The sequence below is a fragment of the Numida meleagris genome, chromosome 2 (genome assembly GCF_002078875.1).
Source record: "Numida meleagris isolate 19003 breed g44 Domestic line chromosome 2, NumMel1.0, whole genome shotgun sequence".
NCBI lineage: Eukaryota > Metazoa > Chordata > Aves > Galliformes > Numididae > Numida > Numida meleagris.
The window spans coordinates 53,041,113-53,064,400 of NC_034410.1; the positions used below are offsets into that span (position 1 = coordinate 53,041,113).

Below are 23,288 nucleotides of genomic sequence, written 5' to 3' on the forward strand. Positions count from 1 at the left end.
AGGGAAGTCATTGTCCCTCTGTACTCAGCCCTGGTGAGGCCGCACCTCAAGTACTGTGTCCAGTTTTGGGCCCCTCACTGCAAGAAAGACACTGAGTACAGAGAAGGGCAACAAAGCTGGTGAGGGGCCTGGAGCACAGGCCTTACAAGGAGCAGCTGAGGGAGCTGGGATTGTTCAGTCTGGAGAAGAGGAGGCTCAGGGGAGACCTTATCACTCTCTATAACTACTTGAAGGGAGGTTGTGGTGAGCTGGAGGCCGATCTTTTTTCTTGGGTAACTTGTGATAGGACTAGAGGGAACGGCCTCAAGTTGCACCACAGGAGATTTAGGCAGGACATGAGGAAATACTACTTTTTCGAAAGAGTGGTCAGGCGCTGGAAAGGGCTGCCCAGGGAGGTGGTTGAGTCACTGTCCCTGGAGGTGTTCAAGAAACGTTTAGATACAGTTTTGAGAGACCTGGTTTAGTGGGGTTATTGGTGGTGGGCGGATGGTTGGACTGGATAATCTTGTAGGTCTTTTCGAACCTAGGTAATTCTATGATTCTATGATTCTATCTTACTTCTGATTTTTATGATTCACATTTACAAGAAGTGAGTAATGAATGCTGTGACCAGACTCTGAGATGGGCTCTGCTTTCAGCAAAGAGGAGAAAAGGGACTAGCATATTTATTGGACTGTATGGATTTGATTGGCTAGCACATCAGGACCACAGGAGTGCAAAGCCTCAGAGGACACCTGTGCACACTGTACCCTAATACCATCAAATTATAAAGGGGCAGAACCCATCTCTGTTTCTGGAGTGACAGAGAGATCCTGAGAGCTAATTATTGGAGGCAGAAGTGTGTCTAACTAGGAAGGAGTGGCAAAAGCAACTCATTGTTACTGTCTCAGAAGGTCTGTGTGTCCTTAGGATAGACTGTCTCAGGAAAGGGTACTTCAAAGGTGCAAAAGGGTATAGCTGTCTTGGAGATGGAGGACATTAAGCAGCTGTATATCTTGCTCGGCCTGGCCTCTCAGAGGACTCTTCTGTTGTGGGCTTGCTAAGCAAGTGCTGTTCACTACCTCAGTGGTGCACCAGCAGCAATATTGCACCAACCAAGATTCCCCAATTCCCACCCATAAGCTGATTTGTCAACTGGGGAGCCAAGGCATAATCAGCAAGGTTTTTTCACCATTTAGTAGTCCCATATGGCCCGTGTAGAATTCTAATGGAGAGTGGAGGCTAACAGTGGACTTACTGTGGCCCGAATCAAGTCTCCACTGACTGCTGTCATGCTGGACATGATAGAACTACAATTCAAACTGAAGTTAAAGACAGCCATGTGGTATGCCACAACTGATACTGTCAATGTGTTTTTCTCAATCCCTATGGCAGCCGAGTGCAGGTCACAGTTTGCTTTCCCTTGGGAGGGGCATCCAGTACACCTGGAATTGACTGGTGGAAACACAGCCCTGTCATTTGCCATGAACTGATCCAGGAAGCACTAGAAAAAGGTGAAGCTCATGAACACCCTCAGTGCATTGATGACATCATTGTGTGGGGCAACATGGCAGAAGAAATGTTTGAGAAAGGGAAGAAAATAATCCAAATTATTCCTAGAGCTTTTCTTGCCATAAAGTGAAGTAAGATTAAGGGACCTGCACAGGAAATCCAGCTTTTAGGAATAAAATGGCGAGATGGATGTCATCAGATCCCAGTGGATGTGATCAATAAAATTACTGGTATCTTCCCATGAACTAGGAAAAATTGAACACAAGTTTCACTAGGCTGTGGGCTTTTGAAGAGCACATATTCCCAATTACAGTCTGATTGTAAGCCCTCTCTATCAAGTGAAGTAGAATGATTTCACATGGAGCCCTGAGCAGCAACAAACCTTTGAAGAAATTAAATGGGAGATAGTTCATGTAGTAGCCGTTGGACCAATAGAGGCAGCAGAAGGTGTAAAAAATGTGCTCTACACTGCAGCCAGGGAGAATGGCTCCACTTGCAGCCTCTGGCAGAAAGCACCACTTGAGACTCGAGGTTGACCCCTAGAGGACACAGAGCAACCAGGGCCCGCTTTGGAAGCGGTTGGAACTGAAGCACAGCACCTCTCTCTGTAACTCAACTGCCTGTGCTGGGCTGCATGTACAAAGGGGGTTCCCCTCCACACATCATGCAACTGATGTTATGTGGAGTAAGTGGGTTTCACTGATCACACAATGTGCTCAAATAGGAAAATTATCTCAGACAAATATAATGACAACCTCCCTTTATTCCATATGATTTATATCATGCTCATATCCCACACTTTTCAGTACATCCTCATTAATCATAACCCTTTGAGTAACACACAGATATCATTCCATTAGTTTATGGACCACAGCTGTGAAATATCCATAAAACGCTCACCAAATTCCTTTAGTCCATGACAGCTTCTGCTTGTTAAGTTGCTCACGAAAGGAGAAGCAGTATGTTGCCTAGAGTTACTAGATGCCAATGCCAGCTCAGGTCAGGGTATGTGTATATTTGCACTGCTTCTTATGACACTTATTTTCTGCTGGCTTGTGTGGTACCTGCTATAGGACTTCCTATATCATGTGACTCAGGTCATAGGTTACAACAGTTCAACGGTATTATCATCATGCGCTGGACACTCACAAGTCCATGGGGCCAGATGGGATTTGGTGGATGTGGTTGCCAGGCCTCTCTCCATCATCTTTCGACAGTCCTGGATAACAGGGAACATCCTGGTTGACTGGAGACTAGCAAATGTGACTCCCATCTTCAAGAAGGGCCGGAAAGATGATCCTGGTAGCTACAGACCTATCAGTCTCACCTTGGTGCCAGGGAAGGTTATAGAACGGATGATCTCAGGATACACTGTGGATCAGTTAAAGGTCAACCAGGGGATCAGGCCCAGTCAGCATGGGTTTATGAATGGTAGATCCCGTTTGACAAACCTGATTTCGTTCTATGACAAGGTGACCCGCTTAGTGGATGAAGGCAAGGCTGTCGATGTGGTCTACCTGGACTTCAGTAAGGCCTTTGACACAGTCCCCCACAGCATCCTTGTGGAGAAGCTGGCTGCCCATGGTTCGGATGGGCATACACTCTGTTGGGTGAACCACTGGCTGGATGGCCGGGCCCAGAGAGTTGTGGTCAATGGATTTAAATCCAGTTGGTGGCCAGTCACGAGTGGTGTCCCCCAGGGCTCAGTTCTGGGGCCTCTTCTATTCAACATCTTTATCAATGATCTTGATGAGGGGACTGAGTGCACCCTCAGTAAATTTGCAGACGACACAAAGTTGGGAGGGAGTGTTGATCTGCTGAAGGGCAGAAAGTCTCTACAGAGGGATCTGGATAGACTGCATCAATGGGCCAACATAAACCATATGAGTTTCAACAGGGCCAAGTGTCGGGTCCTGCACTTTGCTCACAACAACCCCAGGAAACCCTACAGGCTTGGGGAGGAGTGGCTGGAAGAAAGGGACCTTGGTGTGCTGATGGACAGTCGGCTGAATATGAGCCAGCAGTGTGCCCAGGTGGCCAAGAAGGCCAATGGCATCCTGGCTTGTATCAGGAATGGTGTGGTGAGCAGGACTAGGGAAGTCATCCTGCCCCTGTACTCAGCACTGGTGAGGCCTCACCTCGAGTACTGTGTTCAGTTTTGGGCGCCCCAGTACAGAAAGGACACTGAGGTGCCGGAGCAGGTCCAGAGAAGGGCAACAAGGCTGGTGAAGGGCTTGGAGAATATGCCCTATGAGGAGCAACTAAAGGAACTGGGGCTGTTTAGTCTGGGGAAGAGGAGACTGAGGGGAGACCTCACTGCTCTCTTCAAATACCTGAAAGGTGATTGCAGTGAGAGCAGGACTGGTCTCTTCTCAGTGGTGACAGGTGACAGAACAAGGGGGAATGGCCTCAAGTTGCACCATGGGAGGTTTAGGTCGGATATCAGGAAAAACTTGTTTACAGAAAGGGTTGTTAAGCACTGGAACAGGCTCCCCAGGGAGGTGGTTGAGTCACCATCCCTGAATGTGTTTAAAAACCATTTGGATGTGGTGCTCGGGGACATGATTTAGCAGTGGGTTGTTAGAGCAGTATGGCTAGGTTGCAGTTGGACTTGATGATCTTGAAGGTCCTTTCCAACCTGAGCAATTCTATGATTCTATCATAATCTCCACCCTGATGGCTTCAGACCAGTCTACGGCATTTAACATTGTAATGAACTCTGCACCTTGTCTCTGGCCTGGCTAGCAACAAGGAGTTCCAGTTATGCTTCCTGTAACAGGCAACTTAAATCATGAGTTACAAAAATTTAAAGGCATAACAATTACAGTCTACACCCCTTGTCATTCTGGACCAGGCTATAGATCTTAACATTGCAGTGAACTCCTGCCTTTGCTGATGCTCCAGTCTGGGTTTGATCATTGGCCACAGTTGCTTAGAACTGTACCTGCTCTAGGACGGCCTTACCTATGAGCCACAGTCTCATGAGAGGTCCCTTCAGACACCTGCTCTGTCATGGTCACAGACACTTTGAGGTATTCTGGCATGGCCTTATCCACAGACATGGACAGCGCCAGGTGTACCTGCTGCAGCATGGACTTCTCCGTGGCCACAGATGCTTATGCGTCTTTGCATCTTGCTCCACAGCAGACTTATCCATGGCCACAGACATGTTGGAGTGTACCTGTTCCTACATGGACTTATCCACAAGCCATAGTCCCTCTGACTTGAGCTCCAGCCTGTCTAGTACAGCAGCACAGGAACAACGACAATGTCCTGGCCATCTGCTACCCCAAGTGTACAGCCACAGTTGTTATCCAAATGTTAACAGCCACGGCAAAGCAAGATGATAAGCAGTAGAGCAAACAGCAGAAGCAAAAGCAGCCACATACAAGTACTGGACACTAACATACAGTAAGGCAAGCAAACCCCATGACAAATACAGGAGCCTGTCAATTAGCACCTAAACAGATATAACATCTATAAATTTTGTAAAGCACACCCCCCTTCCAATCAAACCTATCATTACCTAGAACCCTTTGACCCTCATGATGGGCACCAAAATGGACTGTTGTGGTTTAACCCTGGCAGGCAGTTCAGCACCACACAGCCACTTTTTAACTCTCCCCAGGTGGGATGGGAGACAGAATTGGAAAGGCAAAAGTGTGAGAACATAAGTGCTGAGATAAAGACAGCTGACTAGGTAAAGCAAAAGCTGTGTATGCAAGCAAAGCAAAACCAGGAATTCATTTGCTGTTTCCTCTGAGGCAGATGTTCAGCCATTCCTAGGAAAGCAAGGCTCATCAGTCATAATGGTTCCTTGGGAAGACAAATACCATCTGTCCAAATGTCCCTCAAGTAATCCTTCTTTACCCCAGATTTATTGCTGAGCATGTCACCACATGGTATGGGATATTCTTTTGTCCGGTTTGGGTCAGCTGTTCTTGCTGTGTCCCCTCCCAGCTTCTTTTGCACTCCTAGCCCTCTCACTTGGTGTAGCAGCGTGAGCAGAGAGTACCTTGATGCCGTGTAAGCACTGCTCTGTAACAACTCAAACACTGGTGTTATCACCACTGTTTTCATCAAAAATCCAAAACACAGTATCATATGGGCATCTATGAAGAAACTTAATTCAATCTCTGCAAAAATCATGACATAGGGTTAGGGCAGGATTGATACCTGTCAATGAATACAGGGCCTTCAACAATAAATTCAGAACTTTCAGCATTTAATTCAAACACCTCAGCAGAACTATTCTATTGGAAAAGTTCTGTTCCTAGATAAGAAGGACATCTGGAGCCTAAAAAGCAGAGACTCAACAGTCCACCAGCCTTGAGTAGGAGGTAAACTGTACCCTGCTAGGGTTGATAATAGGCGCCACAACAATTCAACAGCCATATTTTTGTGAATGGGTTTCTGACCATATATGGGACCTGGCTTATGTAACATGAATATGACCACCAAAGACCCCTTACCAGAACCCCAAATTAAAACAGAGTATGTGTAGTACTAGATTTTAATTTGTGTAACAGTCCTAGGAATAGGCAGGGGCTTCATAGAAATTGTACGAATATTCAAATTTTAAAATGTATAAAATCTGAGTGCTTTTGCTCATGGGTGTGCATGCTAGGAGGGAGTGATCCCCCATGCACCCAGCAATACAGTAATGGCAGCTTTCTAACCTGTCATTCAGGTTGGAGAGGTTTATTCCTGGATTTTGCTGACAGGATTAGCTTTAGGATTAGTATGTGGTTAGACACAGGGTTATTGTTAGGGTCCTAGGTTAATGTTAGGCTTAGTCAATACGGTTAGGGTTCAGGACTAGGGGTAGAGCTAGCCATTAGAGTTACAGTTAGGGTAAGGGTTATGGATAGGGTTGAGGTTCGGGGTTATGTTTAACTGACAAGAGAGTGACGCCTTCCTCGCTGCAATCTCCTTTCAGGTAGTTATAGAATCATAGAATGGTTTTGATTGGAAAGCATCTTACAGATCATCCAGTTCCAACCCCCTGCCACGGGCAAGGACTCCTCCCACCAAATTAAGTTTCCCAAAGTCCCATCCAACCTGGTCTTGAACACGTTCTGTGATGGGACACCCACAGCTTCTCTGGGCAGCCTGATCCAGTGCCTCATCACCCTCACTGTGAAAATTTTCTTTGTAATATCTAATCTAAATCTACTCTCTTCTAGTTTAAAGCCATTCCCCAAGGAATATCACCACACTCCCTGGCAAAGAGTCCTTCACCAGCTTTCTTGTAGGCTCCCTTTAGGCACTGGAAGGTCACTATAAGGTCTCCCCAGAGCCTCCTCTTCTTCAGGCTGAACAGGCCCAGCTCCCTCAGCCTTTCTTCAGAGGAGCTCTAGCTCTCTGATCATCCTCATGGCCCTTCTCTGGACAGGTCCTTGTTCTTATGCTGGGGGCCCTATAGCTGACCACAGTGAGTACTCTAGATGGGTCTCATGAAGGCAGAGTAGAAGGGGACAATCATCTCCCATGACTTGCTGGTCACACTACTTTTGATGCAGCCCAGGATACAACTGGTCTTCTGGGCTACAAGCACACATTGCCAGTTCATTCTGAGATTTTAATCCAACAGAATCCCCAAGACTTTCTCCTCAGGACTGTTCTCAATGCACTCTCAGCCCAGACTCCATTTGTATTTGGGATTGCCCCAACCCAAGTGCAGCACTTTGCATTTGACCTTGTTGAACTTTGTGAGGTTTTAGAGGATTAGTTTGTTGGTTTGAGTTAAGTTTAGACTTAGCATGAGGATTCAAGGCTAGGGCTAAAGTTTGGGGTTTGATTTAGAGTTATGGCTGGGGTTAGGATTAGTGTCCTTTGTTAGGGTTAGCCATTTGGGTTCAGTCTAGGCTTAGGGTTAGGTGCTAGCATTAGGGACAGGATTGGGGTTAAAGTGTGAATTAGGATTAGCTTTGACAGTAGAGTTAGGGTCCTGGGTTTGTTTTAGGCTTAAGTTTAGGGTTAGCAATTATGTTAATTGTTAGTTTTAGTATTAGAATTTAGGGTTAAGGTTAGGGTTATGGGTAGGCTTTAGATTTTGGGTTATGGTTATGGTTAGGTTTAGGAGTAAGGGTAGCATTTATGGTGAGGGTTAGGATTAGAGTTATATTTCTGGTTAGGATTATACTTAAGGTTAGTTTTAGGGTTTTTTTTTTAGGATTTTATTGTTAGACCAGGATTAGGATATGGACAGATATAGGGTTAACATTGGGATTAGTGTCCTGGGTTAGGTTTAAGATTATGGTTAGCATTCAAGTTAGGGTTAGTCATTAGAGTTAGTCATTAGGGTTAGACTTAGTTTTGCAGTTAGGGTTAAAGGTTAGGGTTATGGTATACACATAGGGTTAGGGCTAGGGTTAGGGAGTGGGTAAGGGATTAGGACTAGGACTAGGACTAGGGTTAGGGTTAGGGTTGGGTTATGCTTAAGGTTAGGGTTTGGTTCTAACGTGAGGAATAAGGTTAGGGTTACATTTCTGGTTAGGATTATACTTAGAGCTAGGGCTAGTTTTAGGTGGGGCTTTTTTAGGCTTTTAGGGTAAGATTAGGGTTAAGTTTAGGATTAGGATATGGTAAGGTTTAGTATCAAGGTTAGGGCTAGGGTCCTGTGTTAGGGTTCATATTAGGGTTAGGGGTTAGGATTAGCATAACAGTGATGGATGCAGTTGGTGTTTAAGGTTATGCTTAGGGTTAAATTCAGGTTCACAGTCGAGGTTTGGGTTCAGGACGAGGATTACATTCTTAGCTACACTAGGGCAGATGGAAGACAGGGAGGTGACACAGGAGAACAGCATAGCTTCACCAAAGGCAAATCCTGCTTGACCAGCCTACTGGCCTTCTATGATGGTGTAACTGCTTCAACAGACGAGGGAAGAGCCACTCATGCCATCTATCTGGGCTTCAGTATGACCTTTGACACGGTACCCCACAACATCCTTCTCTCCAAATTGAAAATATTGGATTTGAAGGGTGGACCATTTGGTGGATGAGGAACTGGTTGTGAGATCGTACCCAGACAGTGGTGGTCAATGGTTTAATATCTGGATGGAGATCAGTGACAAGTGGTGTCCCCCAGGGGTCAGTGCTGGGACTGATACACTTTAATAGCCTCATCAGTGACATCAACAGGGATATTGAGTGCACCCTCAGCAAGTTTGCAGATGACACCGAGCTGTGTAGTGTAGTGGACATGCTTGAGAGATGGGATACTATCTAGACAGTCTTGAGCAGTGGACCCAGGAGAACCTCACGAGGTTCAACAAATCCCAGTGCAAGTCCTTGAACCAGGACAGCTGACCTAAAGTAGCCAAAGGGACATTCCATACCATAGGACATCATGCGGAAAAAAAATGAAAAACAGTGGGGAATTGGTTGGACACGCAGTCGCTGCTTGGGGACTAGGTGGGCAACAGACAGCAGATACTGAGCAATTGCTTTGTCCATCACTTGTTTTGTATACATATATGTATATATTGTTATTATTACTGTTATCTTTTTTCCCCTTCCTTTCTGTTTTAAGCCTGGCCCTATTAGGGATGGAATAGCAAAAGGAAGGAGGATTTACTCATGGTTTCTGCTGCAGGGGGTTCCTGAGATTTGAGGAAAATTTCTTGAGACAACAGGGCAAGCAATCCATTCAGGTCTTTGGATTTGTAACTTTGTTGAGGGGATGCTGAGAAATTTTGCTCTGAGGCGAGTTCTTTGACCTTCACTTTGGGTAACATCAGTGTTTGGAAAAGCAGCTGACAAAGCTCCACTCCTGTATGATTCTACACAGGCAGATTCTGCAAAGGTTTCTGTCGCTGAAATCTGGAAATTAAACTCACTAACCCAAATGACAGGTTAGAAAGATGACATTACTGTATTGCAGCACTGGGTGCATGGGGGATTGCTCCTCCTAGCATGCATACCCAGGAGCTAAACCACACCACTGTACACATTCAACATGTGAATATTCATACAATTTCCATGAAGTGTCTACTTAGTCCTAGAATTGCTATATATATTAAAATCTAATATTACACCTGCACTATGTTAATACAGGGTTCTTGCAAGGGGTCTTTGGTGGTCATGGAGTTCCACTGGGAGTTGCTATCCCTCCAAATGTTGTGTGCTAAGTAGGTCACATCCCATATTTGGTCAAGAAATTATTTATTAAAAAATCGGCTTCTGGCTAAGTTTCTAATTATCACATCGACCTTGTTATGGTGCCTATATTATCAGACCTAGCAGGGTACAGTGTAATGTCCTCACAGCTTGTGGAACGTTGATTCTCTGCTTTCAGTACCTACATGTCCTGCTTATCTAGAAAAACAACCCTCCCTAGACAGAATGTCAGACTCCCAATTAATTGCTGAAGACTCTCAATTAATTGCCAGGCACCACTTCCACATAGGGCCAGGGGGCTGAAACCACTCTTTCCGTGGCTGTACCTGACACTGAAGTGCTCCTTGCTGGTGGGATACTCTGCTCAGGTAACGCCGGCCAGGGCACCTGCAGGAAACACGACAGCCGGCACTCACCACCCACCTCTCTGCCGCAGTGCTGACATCACTCCCAGCGAGCCGCCTGTCTCCAGCCCCACTCCCACGGCCAGCAACCCACCGCCCAGCACCTTCCCGATCCAGTCCTGTACTATCCAGTCCGGTCCTTCCATCCGACCCCCACTTCCCGCCCGCAGCTTCTGTCGAGCCGCGCGAAGGGCCTCTTTGGCCCCGCCTATAGCTTTATAGTTGAGGGAGAGGGATGGTGTTGCTGCCGTGAGTTATTTGTCGCTATGCGCTTTAGGGCTAAGATTGTAGATCTCGCCTGTCTCAATCACTTCAGCCGTGAGTATGCCGGGGAGAGGGTACCGGGATCGGCCGTCCCTCGGCTAAGCAGCTTGGGCTGCCTTTCCCCAGGAAACGGAAGGGCTGTGCGCGCTGGCTGTCGCCGGTCGCTTTGCGTGCTCGTTGGGACTCAGGCCGTGGGTAGGGAGACGGCGTGGAGGTGGTTTCTTTGCCTCGATGCGTTTGGGAGTTTCTGCAGTAGCATGAGTTGTGATTTTGGGCTGTAGGGGTTTCTCCCTTGCCACCGTGGTACACAGCACGAAGCAGTGTCTGCTGTTCCCTCTACCCCACCAGGTGTAATTAACACGATCGCAAAATTAGCCAAGACCTGCACCCTGCGTCTTACTGTGAACAAGCTGTATTTCATCCTGTCCGACAGGGTTGCAAATGGAGGAGTCAGTATGTGGTGTGAGCTGTGCCAGGTAAGCCGGGGAAGTTAAATATCCACATGGCACTGAAAAATAGTGCATGTAGACAGATCTCTTTTACAAGGTGTTTCTTAAAAATATAGCCCTTACCTGAGGTGTCTCAGATCTCTCATGGCCTATCTAGACACTCAAGGCATTCTGTTTTGCAGGACTGCCTTTTAGTTGTGCAGAACTAGTGTTTCTGGCTAGACACTGCTTTTCCTTGGTTGTCAGTTCTGTATGGATTCCACGTGTGCTGGCCTGCAAGGGCCTGCCCAGGACTGGAAACGGTGAAGCATAACTCACCCCTCCTGCCATGTATTTTGAGGACTTAGGGGTGCTGGGGGAGAATCTGAAGTTAATAATTTCACCTGTGAAGCAGTGGGCCTCCATCTTCAGGTAGCCCGTATTGATTCCTGCAGGTGGTGCTGGGCAGAGGATACTTGCTATAACCATGCGGTTCTAAACTAAGGTTTGTTAAGTCAAACTTGCCCCTCTTTTTTTTTTTTTCTTTTAATTTGCTTTATTTCTCAAATTTCAACCTTGCAGGGGAATTTCTTTGATGAATTCCAGATGGAAGGAGTAGCTGCAGATCACAATGAAATATATTTAGAGCTCATGCCCGAGAACCTGTCAAGAGCCTTAAAAACTGCCCAGAGTGCAAAGGCAGTGAAGATCAAGTTGACTAACAAACACTCTCCCTGTCTTAAAGTTGCTGTAGAGCTAGTAAGTGCAATAATGCTTTTATCATCTTTATTGGTGTAATTCTAGGAAACTGAAGAAAGAGAAATCTTGGCATTTTTCCTGTTACTGGCCTTTCCTGCCGTCATGATTGGTAACAGATAATACCAGAATTGTATTTTCCAAAAGACAAGAAAGGAGTGGGGGAGGAATGAAAGCCTGAAATAATTTTGTCACCTACTACCTTTCTCCATTTCTCCATTCTCTACATTTTCTGTGGTCTGTTGACTTCTTATTGAAGCTCTTAGGTGCCAGAGGTTTTGGTGTAGTCTTTGACTCTATGTTTTGCTTTTGCTTGTCTTGCTATTCAATTTCAAGTAGCACATCAGAGTTTTTTTTGTTGTTCTTGTTAACACTTCTTCACAGTTGAAGGTTAGTTCATAGGTACTAATGACTCTTAAACTCTTCTGAACTCAAAGGGAAATCAGCTTAATAGAAGACCTTTGGAAAAAAGAGAAGTGAAACTGGGTATCTGGGGTGGTTGGATCCAGTTTTTCCCGGTCTGGGTCTGAAAAATTTGGATTCAGAATTAAAGTCCTTTTTTTTCTTGCTTAAAAAGCTTGCTCTGTCTCTCTCAAGCCATCCTTATCAAGCAGCAGTAGGATTGTGACGCATGATATTCCTGTGAAGGTTATTCCCAGAAGACTGTGGAATGACTTCAAAGAGCCCAGTGTGCCAGACTTTGATGTAAGCCTCAATTTTAATATTTCCTATGGAGTGAGAAGGTTTATACTGCCATGGAGTATACTGGCAGTGGGTTTTGGAGAGGAGAAGGAGCAGAAAAGGGAGAGCTAGAGGTTTGGAGAGGGATGGAACATAGCTTACATCTTGACAAGAGCCCCAAACTAGTAAAGATGGAGCAGATAGGTAGAAGTTACTGCTGTGTTATTTGGGATGGGGCAGTGGAGAAGCATAGGACTTGAATAGCTTTGTACAGGAGTGTCTTCAAAACGCAAAGCTTTGTGACTACTTCATATGATTTAACTGCTTAGGTACCAAGTAGCCCAACTAATCTGCTGTCTCTGAAATTTCTAGCCTACCTGACAGAGTTACAAGTACATGTTTTTCCTCCTGATTTTTTTTTAAATATCCTTTTTATATCGCTTCTAACTTTCAGTAGAACTGCAACAAAAGGTCTTTGTGCAAATTGTGTTCCTGTTTGAGGATGTAGTTCTCTGTTACCTCCATAGCTAAAATGATTTCAAATCTGAAGATGTAAGACACAATAGAAACTTGATACGTTTTGTTATTTCAGATTTACACTGATGCGGTTTCAAAAATGATTGGCTGTAGTAACTTTAAACTGCTCAATTACGCAGATAGAGGTTCACTTGAGAATCTGATCTATAAAAAATGTCTATCCTCAGTTTTCAACGCAGATTCGGGATAGTGTGTCTGAAGCAATTAATAGAGGGATGGCCTACTACTGGAATGGGAAAGAGTTCTTTTGTTCTTGGATTGTTTGCTGATTTTAGTTAATATAGTGTTTCTTCCAGTCAGTATGTAGCTGAGGAGTCCAAAATAAGGATGTACTTGAAGGGAAAGCTAGGGCATTACAAATGAAATATTGTCATGAATGTAGGGTGTCTTTTTTTTTTTTCTTAATATCATTCTAGGTCAGTATTTACCTACCGGCGCTGAAAACAATGAAGAGTATTGTAGAGAGAATGAAGAATCTCAGCAATTGCATCGTAAGTTAAGGCACTTAAGTCTATGTCTTACAGACCTCATTTTATCTTTGATGTAACACTTTTCCCTGTTGCCTGAACTGATGCGTCTGTGTTATATATATATATATATTTTTTTTTTTTAGATGGGATAGATGTTGAGTTAAAGGTACCTGAAGATAGCGTAGAGGCTGAAGGGAAGTGATGAAGGGAATGATAGAATATGTTTTAGGACTGACAGTGAAGAGCTTGTCCAGGACCTCATAGAACATCCTGTTTTTCATACTGAATTCCAGAAAGAACATGATACGGTGTTGCTACCAGCCACTCTTTACAGATGGAAAGAAACTGCAGTCTTTCATGAAGTGTGCTGGAGACTTCATAGGTGATAAAAGAATGCCCTATTAAGTGAGTCTTTTTTTTTTTTTTTTAATAAATGACCTTTTGGTGAACTTGAGGTATGATTTGGAGGAAATCCTTTTAATGCCTTGTGGATGTCAGTCTGTGCTTTAGATTCTGACATGGTGGGTTTTCAGCCCACCCTGAATTTCTGGAGCGCTGGTAAACCTTTCATTGGAGGAAGCCTTTCGAAGGTGGTCTAAAAGGTTTTTTTGTTTCTTTATTTAGTTTCTTCAAAACTGAAAGTCACTAAAATTTACTAGCATTGAAGTAAGGTAGGTATAGAGCTTTGGAAAGGTTGTGGAACTGTCCATAACAATTTTGATAAATGGGATTTCATTTTGTGTAAATGAAGAATCCTGAAATGGGGTACTCCCATCTTACAAGACTTGGAAGGACTCAGAGATTAATGCTGGCTTTCTGTCAGTTTTGAAAATGGCAGTTGTCCTACAAATAGATGAGTGATGTACTTCAAACTCTTCTTCTTTGTAGTGAGCCTTTTGGAATTTTATTTTTCCTCTCTAACTTCTTCCCCAGTGTCCTCAGTGGAAGTACTTACATGCAACAAAAGCGCAGATTGTAATTGCTTTGTTTCCAGAGTCAAGGATCTCTAATTACGCAGGATAGCTTTATGATGGGATTGATCTTTGGTGGGTAGCGACACTCAGAAGAGGTAGTATGTCAACACAGATCATAACCTTCTTCCTAAGTTCCTAATCTCCAAAGTGCGTTTACAGTCAAAACTAAGTAAAACTCTGGGAAATACTTGTGGTAGCTCTAAGGGAGGAGACAGTACTTGTACCTTGTGCATGCTTTTCTGTTATTAAAGAACAAAAATATAAAGTGTCACAATTAATTATTTATGCTAGGTGCATCTTGGTTATAAATTTGGTCAAGATGAGTGCTGCAAAAACTGCTTTTAGAAGGTCTTTCAAACAGTAACTGGTCAGCATCTCCCATTCTTTAGGAATTTTTGGTTGTCATGTGAGCCTCTGTAAAAGTACTGAGAATTCTTCTGATCACAGAAATCATGTGCTTGGATGTGCATTAATTGTCCTCTGATTTTCCTGGGATTTGTGTAGGATAATATATTGCATTCTTCTGGTAGGATACCATTTTCAGGATGGAATTTGAAAGTTTTCAGCATGTTTCCAGAATTCCTTGCGTTGCAAAGTTCTGCTTGGAGTTACTGCTCTGGTGCAACTAATGCCTATTTTTAAGTCTTGGAAAGCAACTGCAGATAAGCTCCTAGTGCATCCAATTTTCTGTATGTGTTGTATGAAGTGCATATGTGTCTTCCTGTTGTTTGAAAAGCTAGAAGAAAATGCAGCAAATGTTCCACTTCTCCAACTTCAGTCTCTTGTTTCTAAAGGCTTTGTCTTAGCACATGGACTTTCCAAAGCCAATACTTACTCTGCAAGTAACGGAGAGTGATTAAATTTTTCTCTTCATAGTTTGAGGGAAGTTGGTCTAGGATTATTCACATAAGAATGATAAGAAATGTATTTTGTAGCTCAGCATTCAAATATTTGAACTGTATTGAAAAAGTACAGTTGAGCTGTGAAGGCACTGAAGTGCTTCTGGAAGCTTGAGTAGAGCACTGCGTTATTCCTCTATAATTATGCAGTGCAAAAGAGGCTTGCTTAAAACTGAAATTGATTGTGTTGCAGGTGATTGAAGCAAATTTGAGTGGAGAAATGAACTTAAAAATAGAAACTGATGTAGTATCGGTAACAACACATTTTAAAGATTTGGGAAATCCTCCCTGGGGTAAGTTTCCCTGCTTCTTACCTCTTGTGTCTGTTTGATCTCATTACTTAAGTACCTACTTTCTGTTAGTACTTAGAAAATACCATCAAATCCTTTGAAGTCTTCAAATGAAACCTTAAAAAGAAAGTGGCCAATTCTCATGTTTGCTGGGCAAATCTTTTCCAGTAATTTTGACAACTTGTTGGAATAGTGGGCTTCCACTTCCTTGCAGTGCTTTGCTGATAAACAACCCCTTTGAATATCAGCTGTTCAGTAGTTGTCAGATGCGTCCTTCTAAGTTTTGAAATCCCTTCTAATTTTTGACTAAGTGTTGTGTTCTTTCAGCATCAGAGGATGAATGTCAAAGCTCTGCTCAAGGCAGAGATCTGCAAAGCATGGCTGAAGCACGCATAGACATCAAGAAGTTGCAGCAGCTCCTTGTAGGACAGCAGGTCAATCCCACAAAAGCCTTGTGCAGTAAGTTGAACTGCTCTGTTTACAAACTCTATGTAAGGAAGTAAGTCTGTGCTGGTAGTCTTAGGAGAATAGCATATCTTCTGTTTTGTCACTTTGAAACTTGACTGTTTTTACTGCCCCTGACAACTTTTAATATTTCTGGTTTTAGTCAGTGAGCATCAGGACTTAGGTTCTTTAGGTTCTTCAGGAAGAAAGAAAAAATACTAAAAGCATTTAGCCAGGACCTTTTAAAAGTATTGATAATCAGACTGAATAATAGAATCACATAGTATCCTGAGTTGGAAGGGACCCACAAGGATAATCTACTTCTGGCTCCATGCACAACTACCTAAAAATTAAACTATATGTCTGAGAGTGTTGTCCAAACACTTCTTGAACTACAGCAGGCTTGGTGCCATGACCACTAGCCTGAGGAGCCCATTCTTGTGCTCAACCACCCTCTGGCAAAGAACCTTTTCCTAACCCAACCTGAGCCTCCCATGAAGCAGCTCCATGCTGTTCCTTCAGGTCCTGTTGCTGTCACCAAAGAGATCATGAGGAAGCTGTAGGTTGCCATGAGGCCTCCCCTCAGTCTCCTCTAGGTTGAACAAAGCAAGTGCCCTCGGCTGTTCCTCATGTGTCTTGCCCTCTAGATCCTTCACCATCATTGTTGCCCTAACACCTTCACTTATAAATGCTTCTAAACCTGAGTGAGTGGAAGCATTCTTCATTTCTCCCCTCAAAAATAATTAACTTTTTCTTTCTCATAGGCATTCCTGGTCAATACCAGACTGACTTTTTTCCCCCTCAGGTGCTTTCTTACATCCAGAACCAAATTGATTCTGATACCTAAATGCTTTTTACATAGCACGTCTTTCTAATCATAGAAAAAGTGTGTTTCCCTTAAGCAGAAGCTGTGCAGGGGCTTATATGTTATTTTGATAACTCTGCATGCTTTCCTCCTGGACTTCTGTCTTTATAAGAGCATCTATGCATTATGGTTTAGTGCAGACACTAGGGATTTCCCAGGGAGGATAAAGATATGGGTATAGCGTTATATGCCTGTGCATTACACATTTCCATTTTGGTATCAGCGTTCATAGGCCCCAGTAATTCTTAACAGGCCCTTAAGTACTTCAGTATTGCAGGGTTGTATGTCCAGTCATACTCTACTAAAAAGTATACTTTAAAATGACATCCTGTATCGGAAGTGACATTGTATTCTTATGGTGGCATTCTGTTAAGTATTTGCTGTGCTTGAAACTGGATTTATGTGTTGTTTTTTTTTCTCTTTAACAGATATCATAAGTAAAAGAATTGTCCACTTCATCTTGCTCCATGAGGATGTTTCACTTCAGTATTTCATTCCAGCACTTGCCTGAAGGTTTTGGAATCACAGTCACTTTCCAAGTTGAGGCTTTTTCCACAAAGTGGGATAGCAACTTATCTTGGTGTTATGTTTGGTTTATAAATGCATTTGTGATTTTCTGTAAGATAGGCTTGGATGGGAGAAAAGGGATCACTATTCTTCATTTAATAAAATTTAACATGCAATTCAACAATTCAGGCAAATAAATGCTTTACACTGCTCCTCTGAAGCAATTGACACCTGTGCTTGTTGAGTTACTGGGTCTGTAGAAGTCTCGAGTTCTTCTCCTTAATGGTGCTGCTTGTCTGCTTCCAGAAAGGACAAGGTAGGGGGGTTATTTCTTTGTTAGGAATATTTGTTTGAGTATGTGGGATATTCAGCCTGTGGATATTCAAATTGAATGTTTTTACTCTTTTGGAAAAGAACACAGTTTCAGGTGTTACGTTGTGGTGTGGTGCAATCAGGAAGGCATTTACTGTATGTGTTTACTTGAGGTCATGCAGCACTGAGCATCAGACAGCTGTTAAGTCATGATATGTTTTTAAATTACATTGTTGAGGAGCAATTTGATGAAGTTTCTGACTCCAGCAGCACAAAATCTTGAAAGCAGAAAACTTTCAAGGCATGTACACTTCCTTGTTATCCTGATATTTGTATTTGAGATGAACTGCTGCTGAGTTATGCTTCTACCGTCCCAACTGTATGTTTCAATTAAAGCACAAGTCCAGTAGGAGGTATGACAGATCCAGAATTGAAGCTTTCTGGACTGATTATAGATTTGGGGTCCTCGTTAAGAATTGTTGTTTTTGAGTGGGTAAATAATACCAATTTGGCATTGTTGGAAATGCTTGGAATCAATCATTTTCTATCAGGCAAACATCTCTGTGAAGCAGCAAAGTGGTTTTTTTTTTTTTTTTTTTTTTAATTCGATATCGCAGTAGCGGTCGCGCGCCCCCTTGTGTCATGGACGAAAACGCTCCCCGAATCAGTGAAACGCTCTTGTGATTGTGTACCCTTTTCTCCCGTCACAGGTCGTTACTCTCCTGTTCCCCTACTGGCTAGGTACTCCAGGCGCACAATCTACACGACACATCTGCTAATCAATTTTTCCATACAAAGTCTATCACCAACCTGTTGATTTTAAGGTAATTTTATACTTCTCTGTGGATGCAGGACAACGATATTTCTTGAAGCTGTCATACGTGTTTCATTGTATGCCAGGCTTTCCTTACCCTGCTATGAATTCTTGTCTTATCCCTCACTACTTAGAAAAGCCATGTTTAAGAAAGAAGAAACCCATATCAGGAAATATGTAAAGGTTAATAAGTCCCAATTCCTGATTTATGATACCTATTATTCTGTGCTAACAAGCATAAATTTAATTACACATTTACATTTATTTAGCAGCCTTTCCCTTTTCAGTGAACTTGCACATTCTTTTGCAAAAGTTGATCTTGTTCGTGTTTGATCACTGTGGGTATTGCTCAAACCCTCTGGATTAATTTCCTACTTGTTTAGGATGTCCTAGCCTCCGTTCTATTCTGCTGCTCACCATCTTTCTTGAGGAAAAACAACCAATGCGGCCATTTTAACCTACGCAGCTGTTTTGTAAGAAAGTTCAGTACAGGCCTATATCTTGGTATTGGAAGTTTCTACTGCAAAAACACAATCTAACTCTCATGGCATGCAGCTGTAAAGAGAAACTAAGGAGCAGTCTTGCCAAGAGAAGTTAATGATAGTTCTAAAATATTGCATTGTTGCATACTCTGAAAATCTGAAGAAGAGACACGGCAGGTTTCCTGTGTATTGTTTTATAATGTGCAAAAAGGCCATCTGTTCTTAGTTTATGCTCTGGTGAGATGGTGAAGATAGGCGTTGAGGGATAGGAACAAAGCTGCTATACTTGTGTGCTAACTCTGGTACTATGGGAAGCTGCATCACAAGCTTCTTAGATTCCCTTTTTTTCACCTATCAGGAGATTTTCCAGGGATCCCCCTCTTCTTGTGTATGTGTGTGTTCTTTTGCTGATGTTTTCCCTTTTGCTGAGATTGATTTTATTTTTTCTTTTTCATTCTTTGTGAGAAAAGCCCTCCTCTGTACCAAAAGATTTTTATCAAAGCCACTTGTATGCCTATGCTGCCATCTTTCAGCTTATAAGGCTGAGTGTGCTTACTGGAAGTTTGTCCATTAATTCTGATGTACTACAGCATATTTGCAGCTGAATCAGAGTTTTTGCTTTTTCTGTCTTCTAACAAGTATTTTACTTGTATATTTTAGTTCTGCTTCCTAAGGACATGGTTCTGAATTCTGTTATTCTGTTTAAATTTCAGGACATCCTTCAGATCATTCTGTGTTTGTGTAATTTTCTAATTCTCAAGTCTTTGTCATCTATTTTCACAGTCCTGGAATCACAGAATTGTTAAGGTTTTGGAAGGGACCTCTGGAGGTCACCTTGTCCAACCATGTTGCTTGAGCAGGGTTACCTAGAACAGGTTACCCAGGACCATGTATGTGCAGCTTTTGAAGACAGTCAAGGAGGGAGACTCTATCACTTTTCTGGGCAGCTTCCTAGAGTGCTCCATCATCCACACAATAAAGAAGTGTTTTCCGATGGTCATACGGAAGCTCCCGTGTTTCAGTTTTGTGCCCATTGCCTCTTGTCTCATCTCTAGGCACCACTGGAAAGAGCCTGGGTCTGTCTTCTTAAACCCTTCAGGGGTTTATATATCACAGAATTGTAGGGGCTGGAAGGGACCTCTAGCAATCATCTAGTCCAACCCCCATGCCAAAGCAGGCTCCCTAGACCAGGTTGCACAGGTAGGCATCCAGGCGGGAGACTCCACAACCTCTCCGGGCAGCCTGTTCCAGTGCTCTGTCACCCTTACTGTGAAGAAGTTCTTAGGCACATTTGTGCAGAACTTCCTATGCTTCAGTTTGTGGCTGTTTCCCCTTGTCCTACCACTGGAAAGAGTCTGGCCTCATCGCTTTGCCTCCCCCACCTTAGATATTTATAAACATTAACCAGATCCCCTCTCAGTTTTCTCAAGGCTGAACAGACCCAGGTTGCTCAGCATTTCCTCATAAGAGAGGTGCTCCAGGCCCTTTATCATCTTTGTGGTCTGCTGCTGGACTAATTCCAGTGGACCCCTGTCTTTCTTGTACTGGGGAGCCCAGAACTGGCCACAGTCCTCCAGCTGAAGCTTCACCAGGGCAGAGTAGAGGGGGAGGATCACCTCCCTTGACCTGCTGGCCACGCTCTTTTTAATGCACCCCAGGATCCCATTGGCCTTCTTAGCCACCAGGGTACGCTGCTGGCTCATGGGCAACCTGTTGTCCACCAGGACCCCCAGGTCCCTCTTTGCAGAGCTCCTTTCCAGCAGGTCATTCCCCTAGCCTGTACTGATGCATGCAGTTATTCCTCCCTACGTGCAAGACTCTTCACTTGCTTATTTAAACCTCATCTGGTTCTCTGCCCAACTCTCCAGCCTGTTTAGATCTTGCTGAATGGCAGCGCAGCCTTCAGGTGCGTCAGCCACTCCTCCCAGCTTTGTATCATCAGTGTACTTGCTGAGTGGACACTATCCCCTCATCAGGGTGAAGATACTGAACAAGACCAGACTCAGCACTGACCCCTGGGGAACACTGCTATTCACAGGTCTCCAACTGGACTGCACCGCTGATCACCACCTTCTGAGCTCAGCCAGTTCTCAACCCACCTCACCATCCACTCATCTACCCCATTCTTTCTCAGCTTCGTTATCAGGATGTTAATGGGAGACAGTATCAAAAGCCTTGCTGAAGTCAAGGTAGACAACATCCACTGCTCTCTCCCCATCTACTCAGCTGGTGATGCCATCGTAGAAGGCTATGAGATTGGTCGAGCACGATTTTCCCTTAGCAAATCCATGCTGACTATTCCTGATGACCTCTTCCAATTGCCTGGAGATGGCACGTAGAACAAGCTGTTCCATCGCCTTTCCAGGGTCAAAGGTGAGACTGACTGGCCTGTAGTTTCCTGGGTCCTCCTCCTTACCCTTTTTGAAGACTGTTGAGTGACACTGGCTTTCCTCCAATCTTCAGGCTCCTCTCCTGTTCACCAAGACCTGTCAAAGATGATAGAGAGCAGTTCAGCAATCGCCTCTGCCAGCTCCCTCAGCACATGCGGATACATCCCATCAGGGCCCATTGATCCCACCCAGATGCTCCCAGACCACCCTCTTCTCAACCAGAGGGAAGCTCTTCATTTCCTGGACTATCTCTCTTCCCTCCAGGGTCCAGGAAGAGGAGGAGTCTTTGAAGTGAAGACTGAAGCAAAGGTGTTCAGCATCTCCCTCCGCCTTCTCAGCATCCCTCAGAAGTTTTTGTGAAACTAATGCATCAAGCTGGTTCAGTGGAAGTGGTTGCAGTTCTTATTGAGTTCTCAGGGTGCTGTTTGTTAGAAATTGTTGATGAAATTTTACTCTTCCTGTGTTTCATCCTTGAAAACAGTTGTTCAAAAGTGTATGTACTGCCAAAAAGTGATGGCGTGAGTAAGGCGTGATTATGAAGCAAGGGGTATTTTTCTCTAGTAAGATTGGCCTTATAAAAGTCTTGTAAAGAGACATGATCAAATTCCATTTGAAAATGTGCAGGTAATGTATTTATGTCAACTGAAAATGGAGTTGCAAATATACAAAAAAATAGATTTTTATGAGCACTCTTGGAACTTATTTTCTCAAATCCCTTTATCAAAAAGGAAAGCAAGGCTGCATATTTTTTCACTGTTCACAGGACTGTGTTTAGTCAGTGTATCAAAATGCATACAATTATTTGCCATAACTTAAGTTAGCACTAAACTGTGCCTTCCCTGTGTCCTGGTTTCAACCAGGTTGACAATGAGTGCATGTCTGAGGCTGATAGACGTTGCTTGGTGGGGAAGAGCTGCCACCACAAAGGCACAGGGCGGGGCACACAGGAGGCATAGGACAGTCTGGGCCAGGCTGCTTGCAGCCCTTGGGCTGTGGGTTGGGCATGCCAGTACTAGGGCACTGTACTGGAAGGGTGGCCTTTCCCCAAGCCTTCAGAGAACTACGCCATGCCTCCTGCATGCCAGGTAACTCTGGAGAAGATACAAAGAATTAGTGTTTGCTGCTCTAAGCACTGTAGCATATTTACTCTTACATAGTAACAGTGCTGCTTATTTTATCTCTAGCTGGAGATTTTGAAACTGGGGATAAATGGTGGATCAACTTAGAGTACCAAGTTTTACAGTCTTGTTTATTTCTAGCTTCAGCTTTTACTAGTAGTCAACGGTTTACGGGTGTTCGGCCCAGTTCCATGACGAAGGGGACAGGGGACCCATGGGCCCACACCCCGGGAAAAGGGAAAAGGGAAAAAAAGGGTAAGGAGATGGCCCTGAGAGCAAAGAACAGCGGCAACAATCTGAGGAGAAACAAACTAATTTACTAAATAAGATATCGGAATGCAAAACAACACACTATAATACAATATAATTACAATTTAAGCTGATAAATCCAATACAGAGAGAGAGAATGTCCCCAAATCAAGGTAGCCCTTACTCTACTACCGACGATAAGACGGCTGGAGAGCAAGGTGCTGCCAGGACAATAGATGGGCGGAAAAAGGGACGACGTCTCGTGATCTGCAAGTTTTTATCTTTTCCCTCCGGCTGGAAAATGGTAACAGAGGAGCAAAGTACCGTGGGGAATGTAGTAGTCCTTCTCTTCTGAGAACCAGGTACATTCACTACATGATGTTATGATGTGGAATACCAATAACCAAAAATCATAAAACCATGACACTAGTGCAAGATATTAGCAAACTAATACTGAAGACGATGCCTGCAACTGAAGTCACTTTACTGGCATACCCTCTGTATATTTATATATATATATTTAGCATAAGATACATGTGTTTCTCTTTACAGATTTTTATTTTTTAGTGTTCATCTCTTTCTTTACAATGATGGACATGTACATGGTATATTATCTCAAATGCTGTCAGTCACCATCTTACAGAAAAGAAAAAGTTGCTACATTGTATCTTTGGGTGTATTTTGAGTATGGTTATTTTATAGGTGAAATAAAAAACTGTTCTGTGCAACACAGATTATATTTATCCTTATTTGAAATGGTAGGTAAGTCTCTAAAGGTACAGGTTTTCAATC

The 23,288-nt window shown here is 43.6% G+C and overlaps 1 protein-coding gene across 6 annotated transcripts; it reads left to right on the top strand.

Annotated features, from left to right (window-relative positions):
• Positions 10,153 to 21,812, top strand: HUS1 (HUS1 checkpoint clamp component). 6 transcript variants are annotated; one of them, XM_021385479.1, is made up of 11 exons: positions 10,158 to 10,334; positions 10,629 to 10,756; positions 11,291 to 11,467; positions 12,062 to 12,169; positions 13,099 to 13,173; positions 15,219 to 15,318; positions 15,643 to 15,774; positions 17,053 to 17,163; positions 18,154 to 18,267; positions 20,716 to 21,112; positions 21,203 to 21,812. In XM_021385479.1, the coding sequence occupies exons 1-8, from the start codon at positions 10,283 to 10,285 to the stop codon at positions 17,133 to 17,135; spliced, it is 855 nt and encodes a 284-aa protein (XP_021241154.1). In that variant the 5' UTR covers positions 10,158 to 10,282; the 3' UTR covers positions 17,136 to 17,163; positions 18,154 to 18,267; positions 20,716 to 21,112; positions 21,203 to 21,812. The 6 variants fall into 6 exon arrangements, with proteins under 6 accessions (XP_021241158.1, XP_021241154.1, XP_021241156.1 ...); XM_021385481.1 differs by having other exon boundaries at positions 20,778 to 21,112; XM_021385482.1 differs by having other exon boundaries at positions 20,874 to 21,112.